The sequence below is a fragment of the Eucyclogobius newberryi genome, unplaced genomic scaffold, assembly GCF_026437365.1.
Source record: "Eucyclogobius newberryi isolate DKJ021-1_F unplaced genomic scaffold, fEucNew1.0.hap1 SCAF_12, whole genome shotgun sequence".
Taxonomy (NCBI): Eukaryota; Metazoa; Chordata; class Actinopteri; order Gobiiformes; family Gobiidae; genus Eucyclogobius; species Eucyclogobius newberryi.
In genome coordinates this window covers 17,112,137-17,133,451 of record NW_027315746.1, presented here as the reverse complement: position 1 = coordinate 17,133,451, position 21,315 = coordinate 17,112,137, and the positions used below count along the sequence as shown (strand labels likewise).

The 21,315-nt window shown below is 40.9% G+C and overlaps 4 protein-coding genes across 4 annotated transcripts in view; 2 read left to right on the top strand and 2 right to left on the bottom strand.

Annotated features, from left to right (window-relative positions):
• Positions 1-8: 8 nt before the first annotated feature.
• mul3 (mitochondrial E3 ubiquitin protein ligase 3) lies at positions 9-1,769 on the top strand. Its single transcript, XM_072441028.1, has 5 exons — positions 9-92; positions 180-301; positions 393-480; positions 581-701; positions 999-1,769. Exons 2-5 carry the CDS (start codon positions 185-187, stop codon positions 1,489-1,491), a joined length of 819 nt encoding a protein of 272 aa, XP_072297129.1. The 5' UTR covers positions 9-92; positions 180-184; the 3' UTR covers positions 1,492-1,769.
• Positions 1,770-1,864: 95 nt separating this feature from the next.
• Positions 1,865-8,338, bottom strand: eif2b5 (eukaryotic translation initiation factor 2B, subunit 5 epsilon). The gene is made up of 16 exons (XM_072441026.1): positions 8,125-8,338; positions 7,788-7,912; positions 7,481-7,666; positions 7,222-7,399; positions 7,060-7,140; positions 6,907-6,984; positions 6,530-6,842; positions 6,312-6,457; positions 6,106-6,247; positions 5,931-6,032; positions 4,250-4,351; positions 2,786-2,876; positions 2,586-2,709; positions 2,384-2,509; positions 2,178-2,288; positions 1,865-2,035 (listed from the first exon to the last, which is right to left on the bottom strand). The coding sequence occupies exons 1-16, from the start codon at positions 8,266-8,268 to the stop codon at positions 1,976-1,978; spliced, it is 2,109 nt and encodes a 702-aa protein (XP_072297127.1). The 5' UTR covers positions 8,269-8,338; the 3' UTR covers positions 1,865-1,975.
• A 5,832-nt stretch (positions 8,339-14,170) lies between these two features.
• LOC140356213 (crystallin J1A-like) lies at positions 14,171-16,283 on the bottom strand. The gene is made up of 9 exons (XM_072441024.1): positions 16,220-16,283; positions 15,941-16,117; positions 15,754-15,852; positions 15,579-15,671; positions 15,044-15,200; positions 14,866-14,981; positions 14,634-14,711; positions 14,415-14,554; positions 14,171-14,320 (listed from the first exon to the last, which is right to left on the bottom strand). The coding sequence occupies exons 1-9, from the start codon at positions 16,281-16,283 to the stop codon at positions 14,222-14,224; spliced, it is 1,023 nt and encodes a 340-aa protein (XP_072297125.1). The 3' UTR covers positions 14,171-14,221.
• Positions 16,284-17,800: 1,517 nt separating this feature from the next.
• The window catches only part of casq1a (calsequestrin 1a), a 6,584-nt gene continuing 3,069 nt past the window's right edge, over positions 17,801-21,315 (top strand). Inside the window, exons 1-10 of the mRNA XM_072441023.1 lie at positions 17,801-18,171; positions 19,404-19,497; positions 19,565-19,665; positions 19,810-19,921; positions 20,054-20,127; positions 20,353-20,483; positions 20,569-20,614; positions 20,690-20,744; positions 21,044-21,144; positions 21,228-21,302. Of these exons, the coding sequence (XP_072297124.1) occupies positions 17,935-18,171; positions 19,404-19,497; positions 19,565-19,665; positions 19,810-19,921; positions 20,054-20,127; positions 20,353-20,483; positions 20,569-20,614; positions 20,690-20,744; positions 21,044-21,144; positions 21,228-21,302 (1,026 nt within the window). The 5' untranslated portion in view covers positions 17,801-17,934. The remainder of the gene's footprint in view (positions 18,172-19,403; positions 19,498-19,564; positions 19,666-19,809; positions 19,922-20,053; positions 20,128-20,352; positions 20,484-20,568; positions 20,615-20,689; positions 20,745-21,043; positions 21,145-21,227; positions 21,303-21,315) is intronic.

Sequence of the window (21,315 nt, the reverse complement as noted above, 5' to 3'; positions counted from 1 at the left end):
GATAAGCTTGTTGCGCGTTTTCGTTTTCTGTTCTTCTGTCGAATCAAACCACAAAGTAGACTTTGGTATTAATTCATGCAACTCTGTGTCAGGTACCATTTATTTTCAATCAAACCAATCAGTATCCTATTTTACCTGTTGCATGTGAGACTCTTGACTTGTGTTTCTTGTGTTTACAGGTAACATGAGTGACTTTACAGCAAACCCGTTTGTGTGGGTTGGCATTGGTTGTAGTTTTACTTTCTCTGGCCTTTTCTTTCGTCTATACCAGGACAAAAAGAAAGAATTAGAAAAACTAAAGGTATGAATGCAACAACCTTCAATCAACAAATATCTGTAAATTGCAACAACGAAAAACATTTTACACAACTTTTTATTTCTGTTGATTTTAGGAAATACCTGTATTCAAGCCTGGTCCACTTTTGGTTGGGGTCTTGACCGCTTCCCCTCACAAACGCCTCCAGTATGTTGCAGTAGAAGGTAGGCCTAAGGTCTACAAATATCTTTTTCAGTTTTTAACATCCCAATAAGTCAGTTTTAATTTGGAGAAAGACTCAATTATGTTCACATCTTCACTAAGGTATGGTCCAAGCTGATGGGGAGCCTATAGCCAGCCAGTACGTCCCACAATGCTCTGGTGTGATCCAGAGAATAGTAGTCGAGGAACGTTGGAAATACTGGAACTCTTTCACCAGGACGTGGTAATGTAGCATGATAATTCAAACTTTTTTAACTCTAATTTGGGAATTTTAAAGGTGCACTATGTACATTTTCTGTTGGAGGGGGAGGGGGGCATTTAGATGTTATTGATTGCTTTGCCTGGAATGAACTACTTGCATCTACATCTTGCCTGTTTTATGGTGCCATTACCTGCTTGTCTCTATGGAGATTAAGATGTTTTAATGACATACCGTGAAACATTCCAGGCAAGATGATGGCAGGCCTCTATTTAAAACTTACATAGTGCACCTTTTAATCATGATCTAATCTATACATAGGAATTCTCGGACAATGAACAAGAAGGAAACAAACAACATGGTGCCCTTCAGCCTGGTGGACCCCAGAGCTTTCATCAACAACTTCTATATCAAGGTTCACAAGCCTCTGGAGGCGTCCGGGGACTTTATGGAGAGAGTTTACCACAAGATGAAGCGCGCTGAGGAAGACGTGGTGAATATTGTCCTGCAGAGCATCAGTGGAGAGAAACCCGGAGCGCTGGTGGTGGAGGAGGAGATGTTGAAAGTGGGGAGTACTCTGACAGGTTTTGGAGAGGTAATACTGGAGGGTGGGCAGGTAATGAGGCTGCAGGCACCACAGGACGGCCGCAAATACATCCTGGTCCCTGGTGACTACCGCAGCTTCATGGACAGGCACGAGAGCTCGGCCAGCATGTGGAAGACACTCACCGCACTTACAGGAATCACAGGAGCTACTGTTCTGGCAGCTGTCATTTACAGTGCGGTTGGGGACCAAGATAGAAGATCTAAATAGTGGTTATAATAACACAGCACATTTAAATGGTCTCCCCTTAAAATGCTTCTTAATTTTGTAATCATGTTTGGTTATCTGGTAAATACTGTAAATCAAACTGTAACTGGGAGCCATAAAGGGAACTTTAGGACCAAAGACCAAAATCTATACTTTTCTACAATATGTTGGAACATACGTTTAACTCTTTTATAAAAACTGGATACATGTGTTGTATTTTCTGTAAGACAATATTGGTATTTTATACTAATCTCACCTGATTGCTGAGTATTTTGACCTAAAACTGTGACCGTAAACACTGAATACTGCTGCTGTACTTTTAAAAAGGTAATCTTTAATAAACTTTTTTTTTAACATGGAAAAAAGCACAAATTAGAACAGTCAAAAGGCTTTTTATTTTCTGTAGATTTACTTCACATAGTCCTTACAATGCGTGGCACTGAGATATTATTAGAAGCTCTTTACCCCTTTGTATAAATTTGTTTAATTATGCGTCATCCTCTGAAGACTCCTCTGCCTCTTTCAGCCACTGAATAAACTTCTGAAGCTGCAGATGAGAATAAATATAGAAAGATTATGCCATTTAACAAAATGATGTAATATTTTATGCAGTTATTGTTGAATGTAATGACTGTTTTGGTTATTTGGTTAATGGCCAGACATTGTGCTCATTTGCGTTTCAAACTCACCCCTTGGTTCTTGCGAAGCTCCTTGCTCTCGTCGGTGGTCTCTTTCTTGGAAAACCAGCGGAGGATTATGTCCTCCTCCAGAATCTCCAGCTGGTACATGTTCATTAAGACCTGCAGAGACCACAGCATGTTCATACAATTATTATTCGTTTTTTTTTATGTATGACATGATTTAAATATAACTAAGATACAGTGTAGGCACTGACCTTGACCATAGCAGCCCAGTGAGTCTCAGCTTCGAGAAAGTGCTCTTCAATTGCAGACAAACAGTCCAGATGGTCCTGAGCTCTTTTTACATAGTTTTTAAACACAGGTGCCCATTTTTTCAATAACTGAAAATGAATATATGTTTAATACACAACTAATTATGTGTTTGCATAGGATATCAGGTCTCTCTTAAGGCTTTACCGGCAGCAGCAGAGTCACATATTGTGATGTGGTGAGCTGTGGGCCGTGTTGTTGAAAAGGGTAGTCCAAAACCACTCGAGTCAAAATCTGCATCACCTCTTTCAGAGTAATGTTATAGGCATATCTGTGGAGGAAACGTGTATATTACTGAATGTTTATCTGGCAATGTAGGGAATACCAACAATCACCTGTTTTCTTACTTGAGAGAGTTGATTTCAAGTACAAGATTGTCACAGCCAATATTTTCCTCCAAGCCTCTTTGAAGCGTTCCCAAAACCTCCATTTGAAAAACTATAGAATGGGTCAGAGACTGAATACAATGGCATTGTATTGTATCCTAAACCATTTTTATATGTAATTCTTTAAAAGTCATACACTGAACAAAAACACATATTTTTGTTCCCATTTTTCATGAGCTGAACTCAAAGATAAAAAACATTTTCTATACATCACAAAAGACCCATTTCGCTCATATATTGTTCAGAGACAATCCCTCCCACCTCACAGGTGCAGCATATCAAGATACCGATTAGACAGCATGAATATTGCACTGGTGTGCCTTAGGCTGGCCACAATAAAAGAATACTCTACTGAAATGTCCAGTTTTATTACAAGGCGCAATGCCACAATTGATCACGGAAGTTTTCACTGCTCAGGGCAGATGGCAGACTGCGTGTGTCGTGTCAGGTGGGTGAGTGCTGATGTCCACATTGTGAATCGAGAGACACATGGTGCGTTGGGAGTTATGGAATGGAAAGGCGTACACAGCAAATACAGGAGCATTTTATTGATGGCATTCTGAATACACAGAGGCACAGAGATACAGTGACGAGATCCTGAGGCTCCTTGTCGTGCCATTCATCCACAGCCATCACCTCATGTTGCAGGGGGTCAGCCCTATGTTCCCCGGTATCTATGTACCCCGAGGCCTGGGTTAGGGTTAGGGTTACATGCTACTATATTTTATGCTGTAAAACCATACATTTATGCACAAGCATTGGGGATGTGGAACCTGAACCAGTAGACTGCTAGTATATGCATAGTTCCCCCGTTCAGAGAAAATGGGAACAAAGGTACTCGCCCATGTTGATTATGATAATGCAAGGCCCCTTGTTGCAAGGATCTGTACACAATCACTGGAAGCTAAAACATCCCAGTAATGTAACTCAACAGAAATTGAGCATGTTTGGGAAACTCTGGAACAGCGTATTCCAGTTCCTGCCATTTTCCAGCCACTTCGCATACCCATTGAAGAGGGGTGAACCAACATTCCAGAGGCCACAATGAACAACCTGATCAACTCTAGGCAAAGATGTGTTGCACTGCATGAGGCAAATGGTGGTCACATCAGATACTGACTGGTTCTCTGACCCCCCAATGAAGCAAAACTCAACATTTTAGTGTCCTTGTCTAAGGCACACTTGTGCAACATTCATGCTGTTTGATCAGCATCTTGATATGCATGTGAAGTAAAATAGATTATCTCTGTACTCACTAACAGATTGACACCGATTTGTAAACAAGGTTTGAGAGAAATGGGTCTTTTGTATCTATAGAATAAACATTACAAAGGAATAAAGAATTTATCTTTTAACCTTTCTTCAATTTTCTCAATACTTCAGTTGCACGAATGACCATTTGGAGGTATCGATTTGTTGTCTTACCTTTGTCGTCGTCCATCTCTGGGGAGGGGATCACGGGATCATCAGGATCCTCTGGCTCACTGTCTTCACTGTCACTCTCAGGGTCAGGATTCAACACCAAGCCTTGCAAACAAATCCAAAACATATACAACTGACTAGGGCTGGGCGACATGGCCAAAAAATGAAATATTTTCTTTTTTTTTTTGAACAATTCTTTTTTACAATACAAGTCACTGCGACTGCTGCTCTTTAGTGTAGTTCATAACATTGGAATATGCCTGCTATTTTAAGTCTATATCATGCCTATGGGCCAAGTCTATTTTAGTTTATTGTAAATTGCTTTAATACAGAGCTTCTCAAACTTTTTCTGGCGTGACCTTCTTGATATAAAAATATCCATGCCCCCCCACAACCTCTGGGACAGCACAGAATTGGCGTCTCACTCCTGTAAATATGGTGTTTCAAGGCAAAGACGCACTCACCTTACTTCTCATCACTGTGGATCACTTTAACCACTGCAGGTCGAGGACTGTCACACACAGACTGCTTTCTGGGTGGTGCCGACTTGTACCACCGCATTTATGTTTCATTGTCTTCAGAACCCATTGGATCCAAGCGGAAAAGAATTGAATGAACCCGCATTCTTTTCGCATAAGCTTTATATTGTCACATGACAGGACCATGTTTTGTCTATTTTTCACCGTTAACCACTTACTTTACATCCTTTCTTTAACTCTCAAGTAGATTTCCGTGTCATGGTTACTTCCGGTTACACAGGAAGTTACCAAAATAAAAGCTAAACCTTACACACACATACATACATTTACCTTTACAGGGAGGGAGACGAGCGCGACAGAGGCAATCGTGTGAGGGGGCACAGAGGGTGATCCACTCCTCCGCTAACCTCTCGTATTTAGAGATTAACTCTTGTGTTTGCACTGGACGTTTTTCTGTTGCTCAAAAAACGTGTCATGCGTAATTTCTCCAAATGTCTCACGCCCCCCAAAACAGGCGCACCCCACACTTTGAGAAGCAATGGTTTGATAGGTTATAAGCTTTTTACACTGTTATCTATTAAATTTTATATTTGCTTGTTTTATTGTCATCTTAATGCAATAGTTGTTCTGTAGCGAGGCTGCTGCTTTTACTTTCCTCAGAGAAGACAAGATGCAGTGACTTTAGTGGAGAAAACTTCACTGTTCACTCATAAAGCACATGCTCTTGTAATGTAGTATGGCTCGCCACTTTACACTGTTCGCTGGTTAAATATTTGTGAGGCAAAATGGAACTGAAAGCTATTGCAATGTCCCGCAATTGGTCCTCCACAAACAAACAATGTTCTCGTAACTTTTACAGATTAAACTAGTTAAGGTTTGCTTTATCCCTTAATTAATTAGTCACAAGGGAAAAGCGTAAAAAGCAGATTTGAAAGATTTTGTTGCCCGTAGGCTTTATTACAGGAGAGGACAGGGTGATATGGTGAATGAGAGGGAAAATCATCGGAGTCGGGATTCAAACTCACAACACTGTGGCCTAGCATACATGTGCTGTGACTTACCCACTCGACCACTGGTCAGCACTGTTTAACCATGTTTCATGTTGTCAATTATTAAAGACCTGAATTAATCTAATCAATTTGATTTATCACCCAGCCCTATAACTGGCACTGATAAATATTTTACAAACCAAGTGGCAAACCTACCCCAAAGACTGTGTGTCAACACCTCATCCTCTGTGTCATCCAGACTATTAGCCTTCCAGATGTAACCCTTTCCCTCTTCTCCAACTTCCAGTGGATTAAACACTGCAGGGGCAGAAAATCCAAGACTTTTAACATTCATTTAGTCCACGATTATTGAAAATGTAAAGATACAAACCTTTCAGTTGTTCATCGTTGCTTTTACCAACTTCAGCGTCATCACTGAGAAACTCGTCATCATCATCTTCTTCCTCTTCTTCTGGGAGGTGCATAGACAATACTGTACCTTCAGGTACGGAAATATTTGGTCCAATAACCACCTAGAAAAATAACAGTTAGATGTGGAATGTGTGTAGTTCACTTAAAAAACAAATTAACACTTACATTAAATGCAAGGACACACTGTTTATTTAATTTCACACCCTCTTTAATAACTACACTGTCGCAGACCACAGACTGACAGATAGTCACATTACTTGCAATGTGAACGTTATTCCAAATGTAGGCATGGTCCAGAATTACATTGTCACCTGTTTCAATAGGAAGAAAAGTATTTTTAGCTTTTGAGAACTTCAAATATCAAAATACAGACATTAGCTTACCTATGGTGCATTTGTTGCCAATTACACTGTTTGAGATGTGACAGTTGGCACCAATGCTGGTATCACAGCCAATCAGCACATTCTCCTCCATCTGACTACCTTGGCCCAGGCTCACACCTGATCCTCTGTAGACATTGTGGCGAGAGTACGTGCAGCCGCGTCCCTTGTGGTCAGTGAAGTTAGCCTCAGGGGTTAGTGGGTAAACCCACCTCCGCACAAGATCCGATGACACCGAGTCATACATGAGCAGATTGGACACTCTGACACCATAACCATCCTTAGTTACATGCATGTATATCTGATTACCCAGGATCTGAATAGGAAACAATGCATTATGTTGGGGGAAAAAATTAAAAGTACTTATAATATTTACATACTTCTTCATTGACAAGAATACCCCGCACAAAGTCATCCCTAGTTTGGTAGTCAAAATTATCTGTAAACAGTTCTGCAACCTTAAAACACAAAAACATTTCATTTCAAATCAAACACTGAAAACATAAATAAAGTCTGTCACAGCGGAAACTGACCTGTGGTGAACATATACAGATGTGACAGTCTAAAAGATCATGTCGTATTTCAAATTCATCACTTGTGCTGTGGAAAATGTTCTGCAAAATAGCAATAGATAAAGACTAATAATGAATAAAAACAATTTCCAAACAAAACAATTTCCATAAACAATCCATTACCATAGGAAACTGCAGTTTCTTTAGCCCTTGCGTTTTCTGATAGTGTAAGACACGTTGGTTCTTACTGTCCATAGCAACAATGATGTCGTCCTCATCACAGCGAGATCTGTGTCCTGGGGATGACTCTTTAAAAACCATTGTCATCACAGAGATGTTCTTATCTTTTTTTCCACGATGTCTATTCAAATGTGTAAAAAATAATACTGTAGATTTACAGTTCATAAAGGTTTGATAATAATGTGTATATTAGCTGTTTCACCTGTGTTCATGTAAAGCCTGACTGACATCAATGTTTGAGACCACGTCTCCATAGACTAACACAAAGTCAGACCGCACAAGGGACTTTGAATCCACATCCCTGAGCACGTCACCCAGAGAGCGGTACAACTCTGAGGTGATAATGTGGACTGTGTTTGGAGATGTGGGCCGACACCACTTGGACTTACTAAAACACAAAGAAACGTCAGCTGATGATAAAATACATGAAAAACATTAATACAATTTTTACAAATTTTAGATCAACGTCTTACGTTATACAATAATCTCTGAAGAGTATTTACACTTACAGCAGATGTTCTTTGATTTTGGGAGCCATCCAGCAGCAGAAGACGAAGGTCTCCTGGACCCCGGTGGATGTGAGGAACTCCAGTGTGTAATCGATCATGGAGACATTACCCAGAGGTAGCAGCGCCTGTCACAACATAAGACTCAAGTCAGCGCGGACATATGTAGATCTATTGTATTCAAACTTAACTTATAACTTATGCAAAAAGACACAACAAACCATTACCTACATACCATTCATCACAGACGCATGTTAAAGTGAAATGCTCTTATCTGTGTTTACGGCATGAGCACTGGTACAGTTAGCAAGCATCGCTGTTAGCTTAGCTTGATGCTTACCCGGGGCTGGTCTTTGGTCACCGGGAAAAACCTCCTGTTAAAGCTGTCGGCGACTAAAACGGCCTGAAGCGGGTGCTCCTCGTCCTCATCTCCGGTGCCCTTTCTGTCCGAGATTCGACTTTGTTTCCCTCCTTTACTCGACATGATTGACTCATGGATGGATTGACTCCACAGAAGCTAACCAACGCCGTCATCACATGTACGGGAGCCGCAAAAGGACTTTTTGTAAATTGTATAGTCATGAACGAAGTGACAAGTTCAGCAAAATACAAGGTAATGTTATGACTATGTACTACTAGATTTACTACGTTTTTATGCAGCTTTATTTTAAAACAGAACATTATTATAGCACAAGTTATAGTGCACAATGTACATATGAAACATAAGTTTTGATTCATAATATTTATTACCAAGAGTCATGTGCATAAACATGTTATGCCTAAACAGATACAGTAACAACATCCGGTTATTATCACATATTGATTTAGATAATAAACTTCATTCAATGATCTGTAAAAGCTCAACAGTTTTTTGACAATCACAATTTTAATTAAAGCCGCAAGCGGCATCCAACGGCCCTCGCGGGCCGCCGGCCTTCCGACTCTGCGCTTTCGACTTGATAAAGATGGCGCCCTTATTGTGTGTTGAATAAAAAAAGAACTTGACAGACGGCGACACAATTGACATGGCCAATCCAGTGCAAATCAACACAAGTGTCAGTCAAATTTGCTGCGCCGCCGCACAGAGACCGTAGCACTTGGAATAAAAATATGGATAACTTTTGATGCCGCGCTTGTGTAGATGATTTTTCCCAAAGTAAAGCTTGATCGAGCTATTGCCCACGGAGGAGTTTGTTAAAGTGTGAAGCGTAAATGTGAACATTTCAGAGATTTCGCTGTTTTCCCATTTCTGACATATATTTGCGGGTCCGCCACACAAAGACCGTAGCACTTAGAATCAAAATATGGATACGTTTTGATGCCCCGCTTGTGTAGATGATATTCTCCAAATATGAACTTGATCGGACAATCGCCCTAGGAGGAGTTCGTTAAAGTGTGAAGCGTAAAAATGTGGTGATTTGAGCAATTCTATGATTTTCCCATAAGGATAACATGGGATGTTTCTGTCATCGCTACGGTTACGCCGTACAAAATATGACTTTGGCTCTCATACTTTTGTGATCAGGATGGCAAATTAGAATTTTGTTCAAAATATCATGTCATTTGGAAAAACTCTATTGTTTATAGACCACTCTGAAGGCCAAATAGTCAGAATTCTGGGAAACGTTTGCGGCTCCGTCGCACAGAGACCGTAAAAGCTATCCTTAAAATTTGGATAACTTTAGATGCCCCACTTGTCTAGAGGACGTACACCGATTTTGAGGTCGGTGGGCAAAACGCACTAGGAGGACTTCGTTAAAGTGTAAAACATAAAAATGTGGATATTCGAGAGATTTAGCGGTTTTCCCATAGGGATAACATGGGAGGTTTATGTCATCGCTACGACTACGCCGTAAAAATTAAGGCATTTGTCTGATTGGCTTTTTTGATCGCGACGCCAAAATAGAATTTTGGGTAAAGTTTAGAAAATTTTGGTAAAACTAATTTTTGACCTTCAATGTTAATTTAAAGGTCACTCTGTAGGGGGCGCTAAATCGCGCCCATTTCAATTTTGTCATCATAAACTGGTCCAAACTAGAAAGTTGAACAACTGATTCAAATTTGGTCCTAATCGGACTTGTTTTGATCAAATGGGAACAATTTTTAGATCTGCAATATCCCAAAATAAGTTGTCCAACTTTGCGGCTGCGCCGCACACAGACCGTAAAAGGTATCTCAAAAAATTGGATAACTTTAGATGCCCCACTTGTCCAGAGGACGTCCGCCGATTTTGAAGTCGATGGGCAAAACGCCCTAGGAGGAGTTCGTCAAAGTTTGACGTGAACAAAATGGCTAACACAGCGTGTTTTCATTTTCAAAGGAAGATGGCGGGCATAGGGTAATTCTGGGGGCGTGGCCACAATAATATTTGTTTTTTGTCCTCACGAGAGGAATGCGTGTTCCGAATTTCGTAGCTTTACGACAAAGTTGACCTCGGGGCGTCTCCCATAGGCGCAATGTATTTTGACTTTTGTCGGTGGCGCTGTCGCGCCATTTTTTAACGAAAAAAAAAAATGGCCCAGAAAAAACAAAATTTTTCGCAGATTTTGAATTTTGGGTAAAGTTTGGTGAGTTTTTGAGCATGTTCAGGGGGTCAAATTAGAGTTCAAAGCGCTGAAGAAGAACAAGAAAAATAATAATAAATATAGCCGCAAGCGGCAATGATCGGCCCTCGCCACGCCGCCGCCACGCCGCAAGAGGAGGGGGCGCTAACGCGCCCCAATTGTCCTTTTATTACATCTACTGCTGAATCTGTGACGCTGTCACATCTTCTCCCCTTTGTTTTACCATCAAAAAGCAATTTTATTTAGAATTCTTGGCAAAATGTGCGGCTTTGCCGCACAGACACCGTGACTCTTTGAATAAAAATGTGGATAACTTTTGATGGTCCACCCCTGAAGATGAGTCTCACCAAATTTCAGGTTAATAGGGCTAACGCCCTGGGAGGAGTTTGTGAAAGTCTAAAGTGTAAACATGTTCTGGCGATTTCCCCATTGGAATAACATGGAAGGTTTTGGTCATCGCTACGGCAAAGCCATAACAATTATGACATGGGTCTCATTGACTTTTTTGATGGGGATGCCAAAATTGAGTTGTGTGTCAAATTTCATATAATTTCGCAAAACTAAATATTTAACCCCCATATAAAATCTGTAGGGGGCACTGTGGCTCCAAATTAATTTAGTTCACTTCAAGTAGGTTTAGGGCAAAGAGTTTAACAACTGATTCTAATTTGACGCAATTCGGACTTTATCGGCGCAAACGGCAGAAATGTTAAATTTGGGAGATTTCTGAAATTCTTGCTACAGTTTGTGGCTTCGCCGCTCAGAGACCGTGACAGGTATCAATGTAATTTGGATAACTTTTGATGTCCCACTCCTCAGTAGCATTTTCACCAAATTTCAGCTTTTTAGGGCCAACGCCCTGGGAGGAGTTCGTAAAAGTACGACGTTTGGAAAAACTCCGAAGTCATGTTTAGCCATTTTTGAAGCAATATGGCCGACATTTGGTTGGGCGGACGGCGTTGCCGTAAAAATATTTTTTACTTCTCTTGTCACCATCTACCTCTGCGCCAAATTTCATGATTCTACGATCAGATTTTTTTTGGGTCATTTCCCACCTCTCAATGCATTTTTGGTACATTTGGGGGCGCTGACGCGCCAATTTTTTTAATTTTAGAAAAAGGAAATAGCCAGAATGTAGAGAGGCACGATTTTTAGAGGTGTGCTAATTTTTGTGACTTTTCGTCAATGTTCACTGGGTGAAAAATAGGGGGGTTGGTCCCGAGAAGAAGAAGAAGAAAGAAAGAAAGAAAGAAAGAATAATATTCCGATGCGAAAACAATGTTTCCCATTTTTCAAATATCATGAACTATACATTTTCGGAAAGCGCTCGCGCTTTCCTACCTCATGGTGTGGGTCCCTGGTCACTGACGGGTACTTTCGTTAATTTTGAGTGGGCTCCGCCCACTTTGTGTTTTTGGCCCTCTATACAGTAATAATGTTCAATTTTTGCATTACATGCTTATATGCACGGAACATGCAAGAGATGGGGAACGTATTCGTGAGCTACTTAGCGCAAATGAGTGCTTTATATTGGGATGACAACCGCTTCGCGGTCGTCATCCCAATGTAAAGTGCTCGTTTAGTGCGTACTTTTGCACGGGCTTCGCCCGTTTACAACGGTAAAGTTCCATTTTCCTACTACTAATTAGTATGCACGGGGCGTGCGTGAGTGAAGGAGTGCGTTAGTGAGTGTTTGGAAGTGGGCGAGCGCTTCGCGCTCGATTTCGTGCGCACTTTCGCAGCCGTGCTTCGCACGGCCTTACGAGATTAATAGGCCTCTCGCCAGCTTGTGGCGCTCGGGCCTAATAATAATAATATTTTTAGCAAAAACAATATAGCCGTTTCCACTATAACAACAAATTATACATCGTTTGAAAGCTCTAAGCCTTCCCCATGCCGCCATGGGGTGGAATCATCATTACGAGCGCTTACGCGCTCGTCACTCCCCATTCCGTCGGGATGCCCCGCCCACTCCCCATAGACTTCCATTGATTTGAGCAGATACAAGCATGGCCCATGCCTGCGGCATGGATTCTCGCGTACAGGACAATGCCAGGAGGGTTTTTGGAGGAATGCAGCGCTTCGCGCTGCTGTTGTCAACAATTTGTGAATGGGCTACGCCCATTCACAAATTGTTGACTATTTCTGTCATAGCAGGAGTAAGTATGCATGATCCATGCCTTCGGCATGGGCTAGTTCACTGTACTTGCCAGGGGCGACGGGGTCTGCGCCCGCATGTTTGGTCAGACAGTTGCAACGCTGCCTTCGGCAGCGTTGCGGGAGCAATAGGCCCTCCGCCCTGCTGGGGCTCGGGCCTAATTAAACCCACCGCCACTGCTGCTCTTTAGGGAGGTTCTTAACATTGGAATATGCCTGCTATTTTAAGTCTATATCATGCCTATGGGCTAAGTCTATTTTAGTTTTTGTAAATTGCTTTAAAACAGAGATTCTCAAACTTTTTTTTGGCACACTCTTCTGGATATAAACATTATCCATGCCCCCCCACAGCCTCTGGGACAGCACAGAATTGGCGTCTCACTCCTGTAAATACAGCGTTTCAAGGCAAAGACGCTCTCACCTTACTTCTCGTCACTATGGATCACTTTAACCACTGCAGGTCCACGAGTGTTGTTGTTGCTTTTAATGGTGACTTTCTACTTGTTGCTGACCACTGCCTTTTATGTTTCTGTTGTTGTTGTTTTATGGCGGTTGGCATCCGAGTGTTTCTTCTTCTTCTTTGGTGTTTTATGGCAGCTGGTATCCAAGTGTTACGTTACTGCCTGACTTTATTCTTTAGACTTGTGTGCAATTACTGTGCAATTACTGTGCAATTACTGTGAAATTACTGTGAAATTCATGTGCAATCTATGTGCTGTCGTGACACATATTCATGTGCAATTACTGTCGTGATCACATGCAATGGTATTTATTTATTTATTTGTCTATGGGAGTTTTTATTTATTTATAGGAGATCTTCTACTGAAAGTGTTTTTCAGACTTCCTATAAGTGATCTGTTCTTCTGTATCTACCTGCGTTGCACCAATGAAATTTCCCCATGTGGGACAATAAAGGAATATCTTATCTTATCTTATCTTACTTTATTCTTTAGACTTCATTTAGACCGCCTATACTTCAGACTTTATCCTACAGACTTTATTTAGACCACCTATACTTCGGACTTTATTACCCCCCCACCCCACGATGTCTTTTCTTCTTCTGTGGGGGGGTAATAAAGTCTGAAGAATATAGTCTGAAGAATAAAGTCAGGCAGTAATGTAACACTTGCATACCAGCTGCCATAAAACACCAAAGAAGAAGAAGAAGAAATATAAAAGGCAGTGGTCAGCACAGAGCAGAAAGTCACCATTAAAAGCAACACCACTGCCTTTTATGTTTCTTAGCCGAAAGGAATTGAATGCACCCACATTCTTTTCACATAAACTTTATATCGTCATATGACAGGTGACCATGCTTTGTCAATTTTTTCACCATTAACCGTAGCTTACTTTACTTTGCGTATTTTCTTTGACTCGCAAGTAGATTTTCGTGTCGCTTTTACTTCCGGTCACATAGGAAGTTACCAAAATAAAAGCGAAACCTTGTAAATTTACCTTTAGGGAGGGAGACGAGCGCCAAAGGAACCAGGACAGAAGCACGTGCGGTAGGGCAGAGGCAAATATGTTTGAGGGGGCACAGAGGGTGACCCACTGCTCTCTCTTATTCAGAGATTAACCCTTTGTTGGCACTGGGCATTTTTCTATTGCTCAAAAACATCTGTCAAGTATAATGTGCGCACATTTCTCCAGATGTCTCACAACCCCTTGGTACGGCCCCCTTTGGTACAGCAGTCAAAATATTCCTCCCCGTAGCCACTACTGGTGATGTTTTGTGATCTTCCTGGCATGGGCAAGCACGGCTTCATGACGAAGGGTTTTTGATGTCCATGAAATTGGAATAGCTTCAAATCCAAACTGAAAGAAAAACATCAGAGAACAGACCACAGTCAAAAATGCTAAATATAAATAAAACGATAATCATTTGACAAACTATGCTAAACATTTTTACCTGAGCACCTAGACATGCCCCAATGAAGGACCCTCTGCTACAGGTGCACCCGCCGCAGCTCATGGTGTCCCTGACGGCCTGCTCAAACTGAGTTGCTGTGAGGACTCCATGCAGTGCTGCTTGGAATGCACCAGGCAAACCTTTAAACAACATGAACAATGCAAAAATCAAAAAAAGGGTATGAAAACAAAACAATAAAATATAGATTAACCATATTACCTCATGTATTTGGAAACACAGAGGGGATAAGATCTTTAGGACTTTTAGATAAATGCTCCTTCACTTGCATAAGGTGACCTGTGGGAGGAAAATAAACTGTCAGTTATTATGGACATTGCGATATTTCAGAAAAAAGGAAGATATATTATAAGTGTTTCAGTATGTAATAAGCAGTTTGAATGGAATCACAAACTCCAAATCATGGAGAAGGATTAACCTAAGAATTACATACCAATGACTGCTCTGTCCAGCTCTTGGGGGTTGTTTCTCTTTGGGTCGCTGAGCTGAGCAATCACTGCATCGAGGGCATTTGCGTCCGGGCCATGTAAGATATAATGCTCCAAGAACCTTGAAAATATAAATATAATATTATTTGTCGTTTGAACAATTCTGTTACTTAAAATGCTTACCTTGCTGCTGCCAGAGTCTCTGCCACACAAGGATCATAATTCTGGGTCACACGGATGGCATCTTCAATTTTCTCTAACATCTCAGGCTTCCCGGCGTAAAAAGCTACTATGGGAGCTAGTTTAGTTATTCCATCAATCTGACAGTCAGCATCACAACCTGTGGTTAAAACACACAACATTATGAATGTTTTTGAACATTTCCTGAAATTGTTTGTCCAGTAAAACCTAAAAATCATTAATTTGCCGCAAAAATGTTAAGTGTCTGTCATAATCTCATCATCATCAATAATGTAAATTGTAAAACAATTGTAAATGTCTTGAAACCAGGCTCTAATGTCCTGATTAAAATAAATGTCCGATTTATCCGAGTGGTTTTCATTTGACAAAATTACCATGATTGTTCATATTTTGTGATATTCTAAAGGTTAATTCCAGTTTTTCCATTGAAATCACATATTCCACTTCACTTTTGCCCCCATTTAGAAGGTTTTTGTTTACAAACTTCAAAGGATCTATATATGCTCATCTACTTAACCTGTTTTTTCTTTGCCTTCATCCACATTTTTAAAGAAGCTCTTCAAACTAGCATGCCTCCATGGCCCCTCAATTGGTAGTTGAGGTCTTGGGCCTGAAAACGACATACCGGTATATTTATTTAGGTGTATCTCATTCTATATTCATTCATTATTGTTGAATCAGTGTAAGTTTACCTCCTCTCTGCCTGTATGGATCATTCACAGGAGTGTCATACACGGACCCCGGACCAAAGTATTTAATCGTGCGCTTTTTCAGATCTTCGATATCAAGACCTGTCACACAGCTCAAAACTCTTAGGCAAACATTTTGAGGTGAGTGAGCCATTGCTTATCAAATGTACATTATAATCATTGTCCGCACCTCCGCACTGTGATAGCGACTCAAGCAAAACATAGGCTTGGTCACCATAGCAGCTTTGTAGACCCGTTTGCACTCTGTAAAAGGGATTTGCTGATTCAGCCCGAAACTCTGGGTTTGGGTCCTGGGCCAGAATTGACTGTAATTTTTGTAGGTCGTACACCCAGTGGAGGGGCTGAGCTGCAATGTAAAAAGGTCACATGAATGAAACTCTTTTTAAAATGACAATAAACATGCACTGCCAAAGACTCAAAAACAGTCCTTTGTCCTATATTTGAATACCTGCTGCATCCGCCACTGCTGAGCCTACAATGGCTCCTATGGCTCTGTGGGCCACAGACGCCATCTAAAAACAGGAAAGTTGGTTATTGATCAAGGCCGTGGCTACAGCGCCGCGGCGCGGTCAAATAGCCGCATGGCTAACTCTGACCCCGACCCTAACTCGGCGCGGTCAAATAGCCCATCAGTTTCAGGAGCCGCGGCACAAAATAGCCTAGCAGTCTGTAGACACTCCCATTGGGGCCCGCATTGGGGCCCCCATGAAATTAACAAAGCAACACTGATCAGCCCCGTGTGACGCTAAGAGTGTGGACAGTATAACTATAGGCTAATTAACTGAGCAAACATTACATGCAATATTGTAATTCTTTGAGGGTTTGCAGATGTGTGTTATTGTAAAACTGTTACCGCCATGCTCACGAATAGCTTTCACAAATACAACACCGCAATAAAAGCAAGCCCACTTATTCCCATCCTTTTTAGCTAAGATCTGTGCACATATCTTACCCTAAACACCGCTCGATGATTTTAACAAGGCAGATCTTTTGTTCGCGTCGTCCTTGACTAGGAACTTAACAATAAAATGACACTTATACAAGCAGTGTAGGCGTGTTATAATTTGGTGCTGTCACGTGGTAGAACATTGTTCAGTGACAAGCGCCCTCTTCTGGCCACTAATTGAAGGCAACATTTAAATTGAGGGACGGTAGACCACGAGGTGATCTACCCTTGCAGGTTATGATAACAACGTGTATTTGTACTGCAAAAAGTACTTCCATATCCCCTCTTTATAACATAAATGAAAATATAGGAAGGCCATTAGTGTACCATATCCTAACATGTAAAGTTGAAATAAAACATTTTGTAACTTGATAGAGATGTTTTTGTACCAGTTAAGAGGCTTTATATCTTGTTTCAGAAAAGAAGGGTGTGTGATTGGAACGATATTTGAAGCATGCATTTATTTATAGCTTACCCCATTTCTAATTGTAAGATAATATTTTGTGCTCACATGCTTACAGGTGGTTCCATGGCTATGCAAATTCAAACTACCGGTCCAAGTTTTGCCTGTCAAAATCTTCCCTCTTGAGCGAGGGATATGGGATGGACATTGGGTCAGCAGGTGCACCCCTCTTGTATCACTTTGACCCACAAACTCTGTGCTGGTGCCAACAGTAGTGCATTAGACACCAGGAACCCGTCCTGATATGAACTTCTGTATATCACATTATTATTTTTAGCTAGGATCTGTGGACATATCTACACTAAATAAGGCAAGTGTAGGGCTTGAATTCCAAAATCCATATCCAAGAATTTCTGGTTCAAATTACCTTTCACTTACTATTGTTTGTCTATGTCTTTTGCCTCTCCAGTGTGTCCACCATGTTGCACATCTCCCCTGTTGTGGTTTGGAAGAGAGCCCCCAACTCTACAGTACAAACTAAAGCATTCGAGGACATGTATTACCACACCTGCCCCACCTCATCTCCTCTGACCTGAGCTACCCTCCTTTAGACCTTACACCTATGACAGCTTAGTCCAGCCCCCGGCGCACACTGCCCCTCACAATCCATGTCCATGGGGTTTTTAATTAGGTGCGTGCAAGAGTTGGTCTTGCTCTCTCCTGGGTGACGCGGATTGGAAGGGGTTCTTCTCAACTTCATTCAACTTTATTTCTTTATTTTTTAATTTAAACCCCTCGGCCTCTGAAACGAGCCATGAAGTGGGCTTGGGTGTTTGTGACAGTTTTACTGTGTTTTGGGGCATTTTCCCTGGCTAAGGAGAGTTTGGACTTTCCTGAGTATGATGGCAAAGATCGTGTCCATGACCTCCACATCAAGAACTATAAGTCAGTCATGAGGAAGTACGATGTGTTGGTGGTGTACTACCATGATCACCCTGGATCCAGCCGCGTTGCCCAGAGACAATTTCAGATAGAGGAGTTGGCTCTCGAGGTGAGTTTACATGTTATTAACATGTGCAGATGTGGATGTACTTGTTTGAAGCTGTTCAGCTGTAAAAAAATATATTTCAAATTAAACTGACCAAAGCTGAATCTTAATTTAATGGTCTATTCTGCAGAGAATCTACTTCGTTCAGTGGTTTGCGGTTGGCTCTGGTGTAATCAGCATCTTTGCTGTGTAACATCATAATGAAACACAAAGCCTCCCTTAAATATACTGAATATTGAATATCAGTGGAGGACATGTTTGCATTTCTATCAGCAGGAGGCAACCTGTAAATGTATCTGGCATTAATCATTAGTGAGTAAATCCAAAATGAAAACAGTGACGGATGGAGACAGTGGAAGATGTGAAGGATCAACGGTAGAAGCTGATGCAGGCCTAAGGACTGTACTTTATAGGATTGTTAGTAAATTATTTACACTCAATTGGAAGAAACCTCTTTTGCACAGGTAATATTTAGCCATCGTGTTCATGCATAGCTCTAAGTAAGTCTTATCTGTCAGTGTAAACTAATATGGACATGGAAAGAATTTGAAATCTGGCAGAAAACAAGTCACAGATCTGCGCACAGACTGATTATAGAGACGACTAGAGGCATTAATAACTGCGGGAGTGTATCTCCTTGGCACATGACATCATGCACAGAGTTGTTGTGCCTCTTGCTCCTGGTGTACACTGGTTTCTGTGGTGCCAGCTCAGCTTGGTGGTGTGACTGACACTCTAAAAGACTGTACTGTCAGCGGATCTCCAAAGCTAAACATCACTGCCACCTCTCCAAAATAGTCCCTGGGCCTGAGTAGTCTGAATGCTATATTTAAACCAAGCTCCTTTTGTGATTCAAGCTGTGAGAGGGCTATGTGTGGCCTTGTGAATGTATGACGATCATTTGAAGATGTATTTATTGACAGTCATAGAATGTCATGTGATAAAAAGAGTTCAAGACCTTCGCCAACGGGTGGTGAAAGACTAATGAAATATGACTTGGCATGTCAACAGAAAGCATGTTTTACTCCGCTGCAGTATTGCTCTTTAGGCTGCTTTCACACTTGTCTTGGTTTGGTCCTTCAGATTTTCAGTTAGATACTTGCTATTTAAATTGGCAGCTTGGTGCATAAGCAGCAGACTTTTAAGCCCTCAAACTAAAATATGTATTACAAGTGTCAATAATGGATAATACCGACTTGATTGTATGTGTTCATTGATATACTCACTGTTTGCAGCTTGTAGCCCAAGTACTTGATGAATATGAAGATGACGATATTGGAGTTGGTCTTATTGATGCGAAGCTTGACCATGCTCTTGCCAATAAATTAGGTAATTGTTCAGCCAAAGGATATGTGTTGATGAGCTTTTTGTTTCTCACATGTCTGGTCTTCCTCAGGTCTGGATGAGTCCGACAGCATCTTCATCTTCACAGAGGATGAAGTAATTGAATATGATGGAGAGCTTGCAGCTGATACTCTCACGGAGTTCATCTATGATGTTAGTGAGGATATAGTTTCACAGTTAATATCCTATCTATTTTGAGAAAAACAAATATATAACACTGTTTGTGCATCTATATTTTTTAAAGACAGGTTTATAATCTTGTTGGCCACTGTGTTATCCCACTCTTGACATCTGTAGGTTCTTGAAGACCCAGTGGAAATCATTGACAATAGCAAAGAGCTGAAAGGCTTTAAAACCCTAGAAGAGGACATCAAACTGGTGGGCTACTTTAAGAATCACAAATCCGACCGTAAGGATCTCAAATTGAATGCAAATTTCACAACGCACAATAGACCTACGTTAATTAAAAGATCAGTACAATGTTGATTAGCAGCATGTTGGTTGTGAAGTAATCTGATGGATAAATGTTACATATATACAGATTTTGAGGCTTTTGCTGATGCTGCAGAGGAGTTCCATCCTCACATCAAGTTCTTTGCAACATTTAACGCTAAGGTGAGTTATTCACAAAAATGTTAGAGATTACAGTAACTTAATAATAACAGCTCATCAAATGCATAAATCATGCCACAGTTGTGTGAAGAAAGTATATACTTGAAAACTGCATCATGACAAATCTGACACAAATTGCATAGTTTCTGTATTTAAAGCTCAAGAGTATTTAGCTGTAGGTGTAGTGTAGGCTGAAACTAAAATGTACTGTTTTCTTTTTTTTTACAGGTAGCCAAGGCTTTGGAGCTTAAACTTAATGAGGTTGACTTCTATGAACCTTTTATTGGAGATCCTATGGTAATTCCTGGTAAACCATACACTGAGAAAGAGCTGGTCAGGTTCATTGAAGCCAATGACAGGTCAGTCTTAATAGTATATTAATGGTATGTAAGTACTAATATAGACTGGAGCCAATCCATTATTTAAATGTTTTCTTTCAATTAGGCCTACCCTGAGGAAGCTGCAACCACACAACATGTATGAGATTTGGGTGAGATATTACACTAATTTAGATGCAGACATGTACAGAGTGTGTTTGATAAGCAATTTTCCTTCTTTATTTTAGGAGGATGATGTTGACGGGGAACACATCATTGCTTTTGCAGAGGAGTCTGACCCAGGTTAGATGTGGCCATTTTCTGACCAGCTGGTGTGCTCTTTCGTTTCATACTCTTAAGCTGTTTTATTTTTTATTTCTTAAATTTGATTTAAATGCTCAAAATACAAAAATAAATAAATCATAATAATTAGGCTACCAGTGTCACCTCTTCACCTCAATCAGCCACAGCCTGAAGCCAGGCATGACATTTGAGTTATTTTACACATACACTCAGAGTTACTGCTGTTACCCTTGAAGAGAGAAGACAGAGAGACATCAAACTGGGGTTAGTTTTAATGTCAAGCGCTCTTTGCTCAACAGATAGCTATGAGTTCTTGGAGATTCTGAAGCAAGTTGCAGAGGATAACACTGATAACACTGACCTGAGCATTGTATGGATCGACCCTGATGATTTTCCTTTGGTGAGAAACCAGAGTAGGCCTAAATGACCTCACCATGTATGAACTGTAGCCTATTGTGGTAACTTTGTCAATTTCCATTACAGCTCCTGCCTCACTGGGAGAAAATCTTTGGAATTGACCTCTCCTACCCACAGATTGGTGTTGTTGATGCTGATGATGTAAGTATCATAC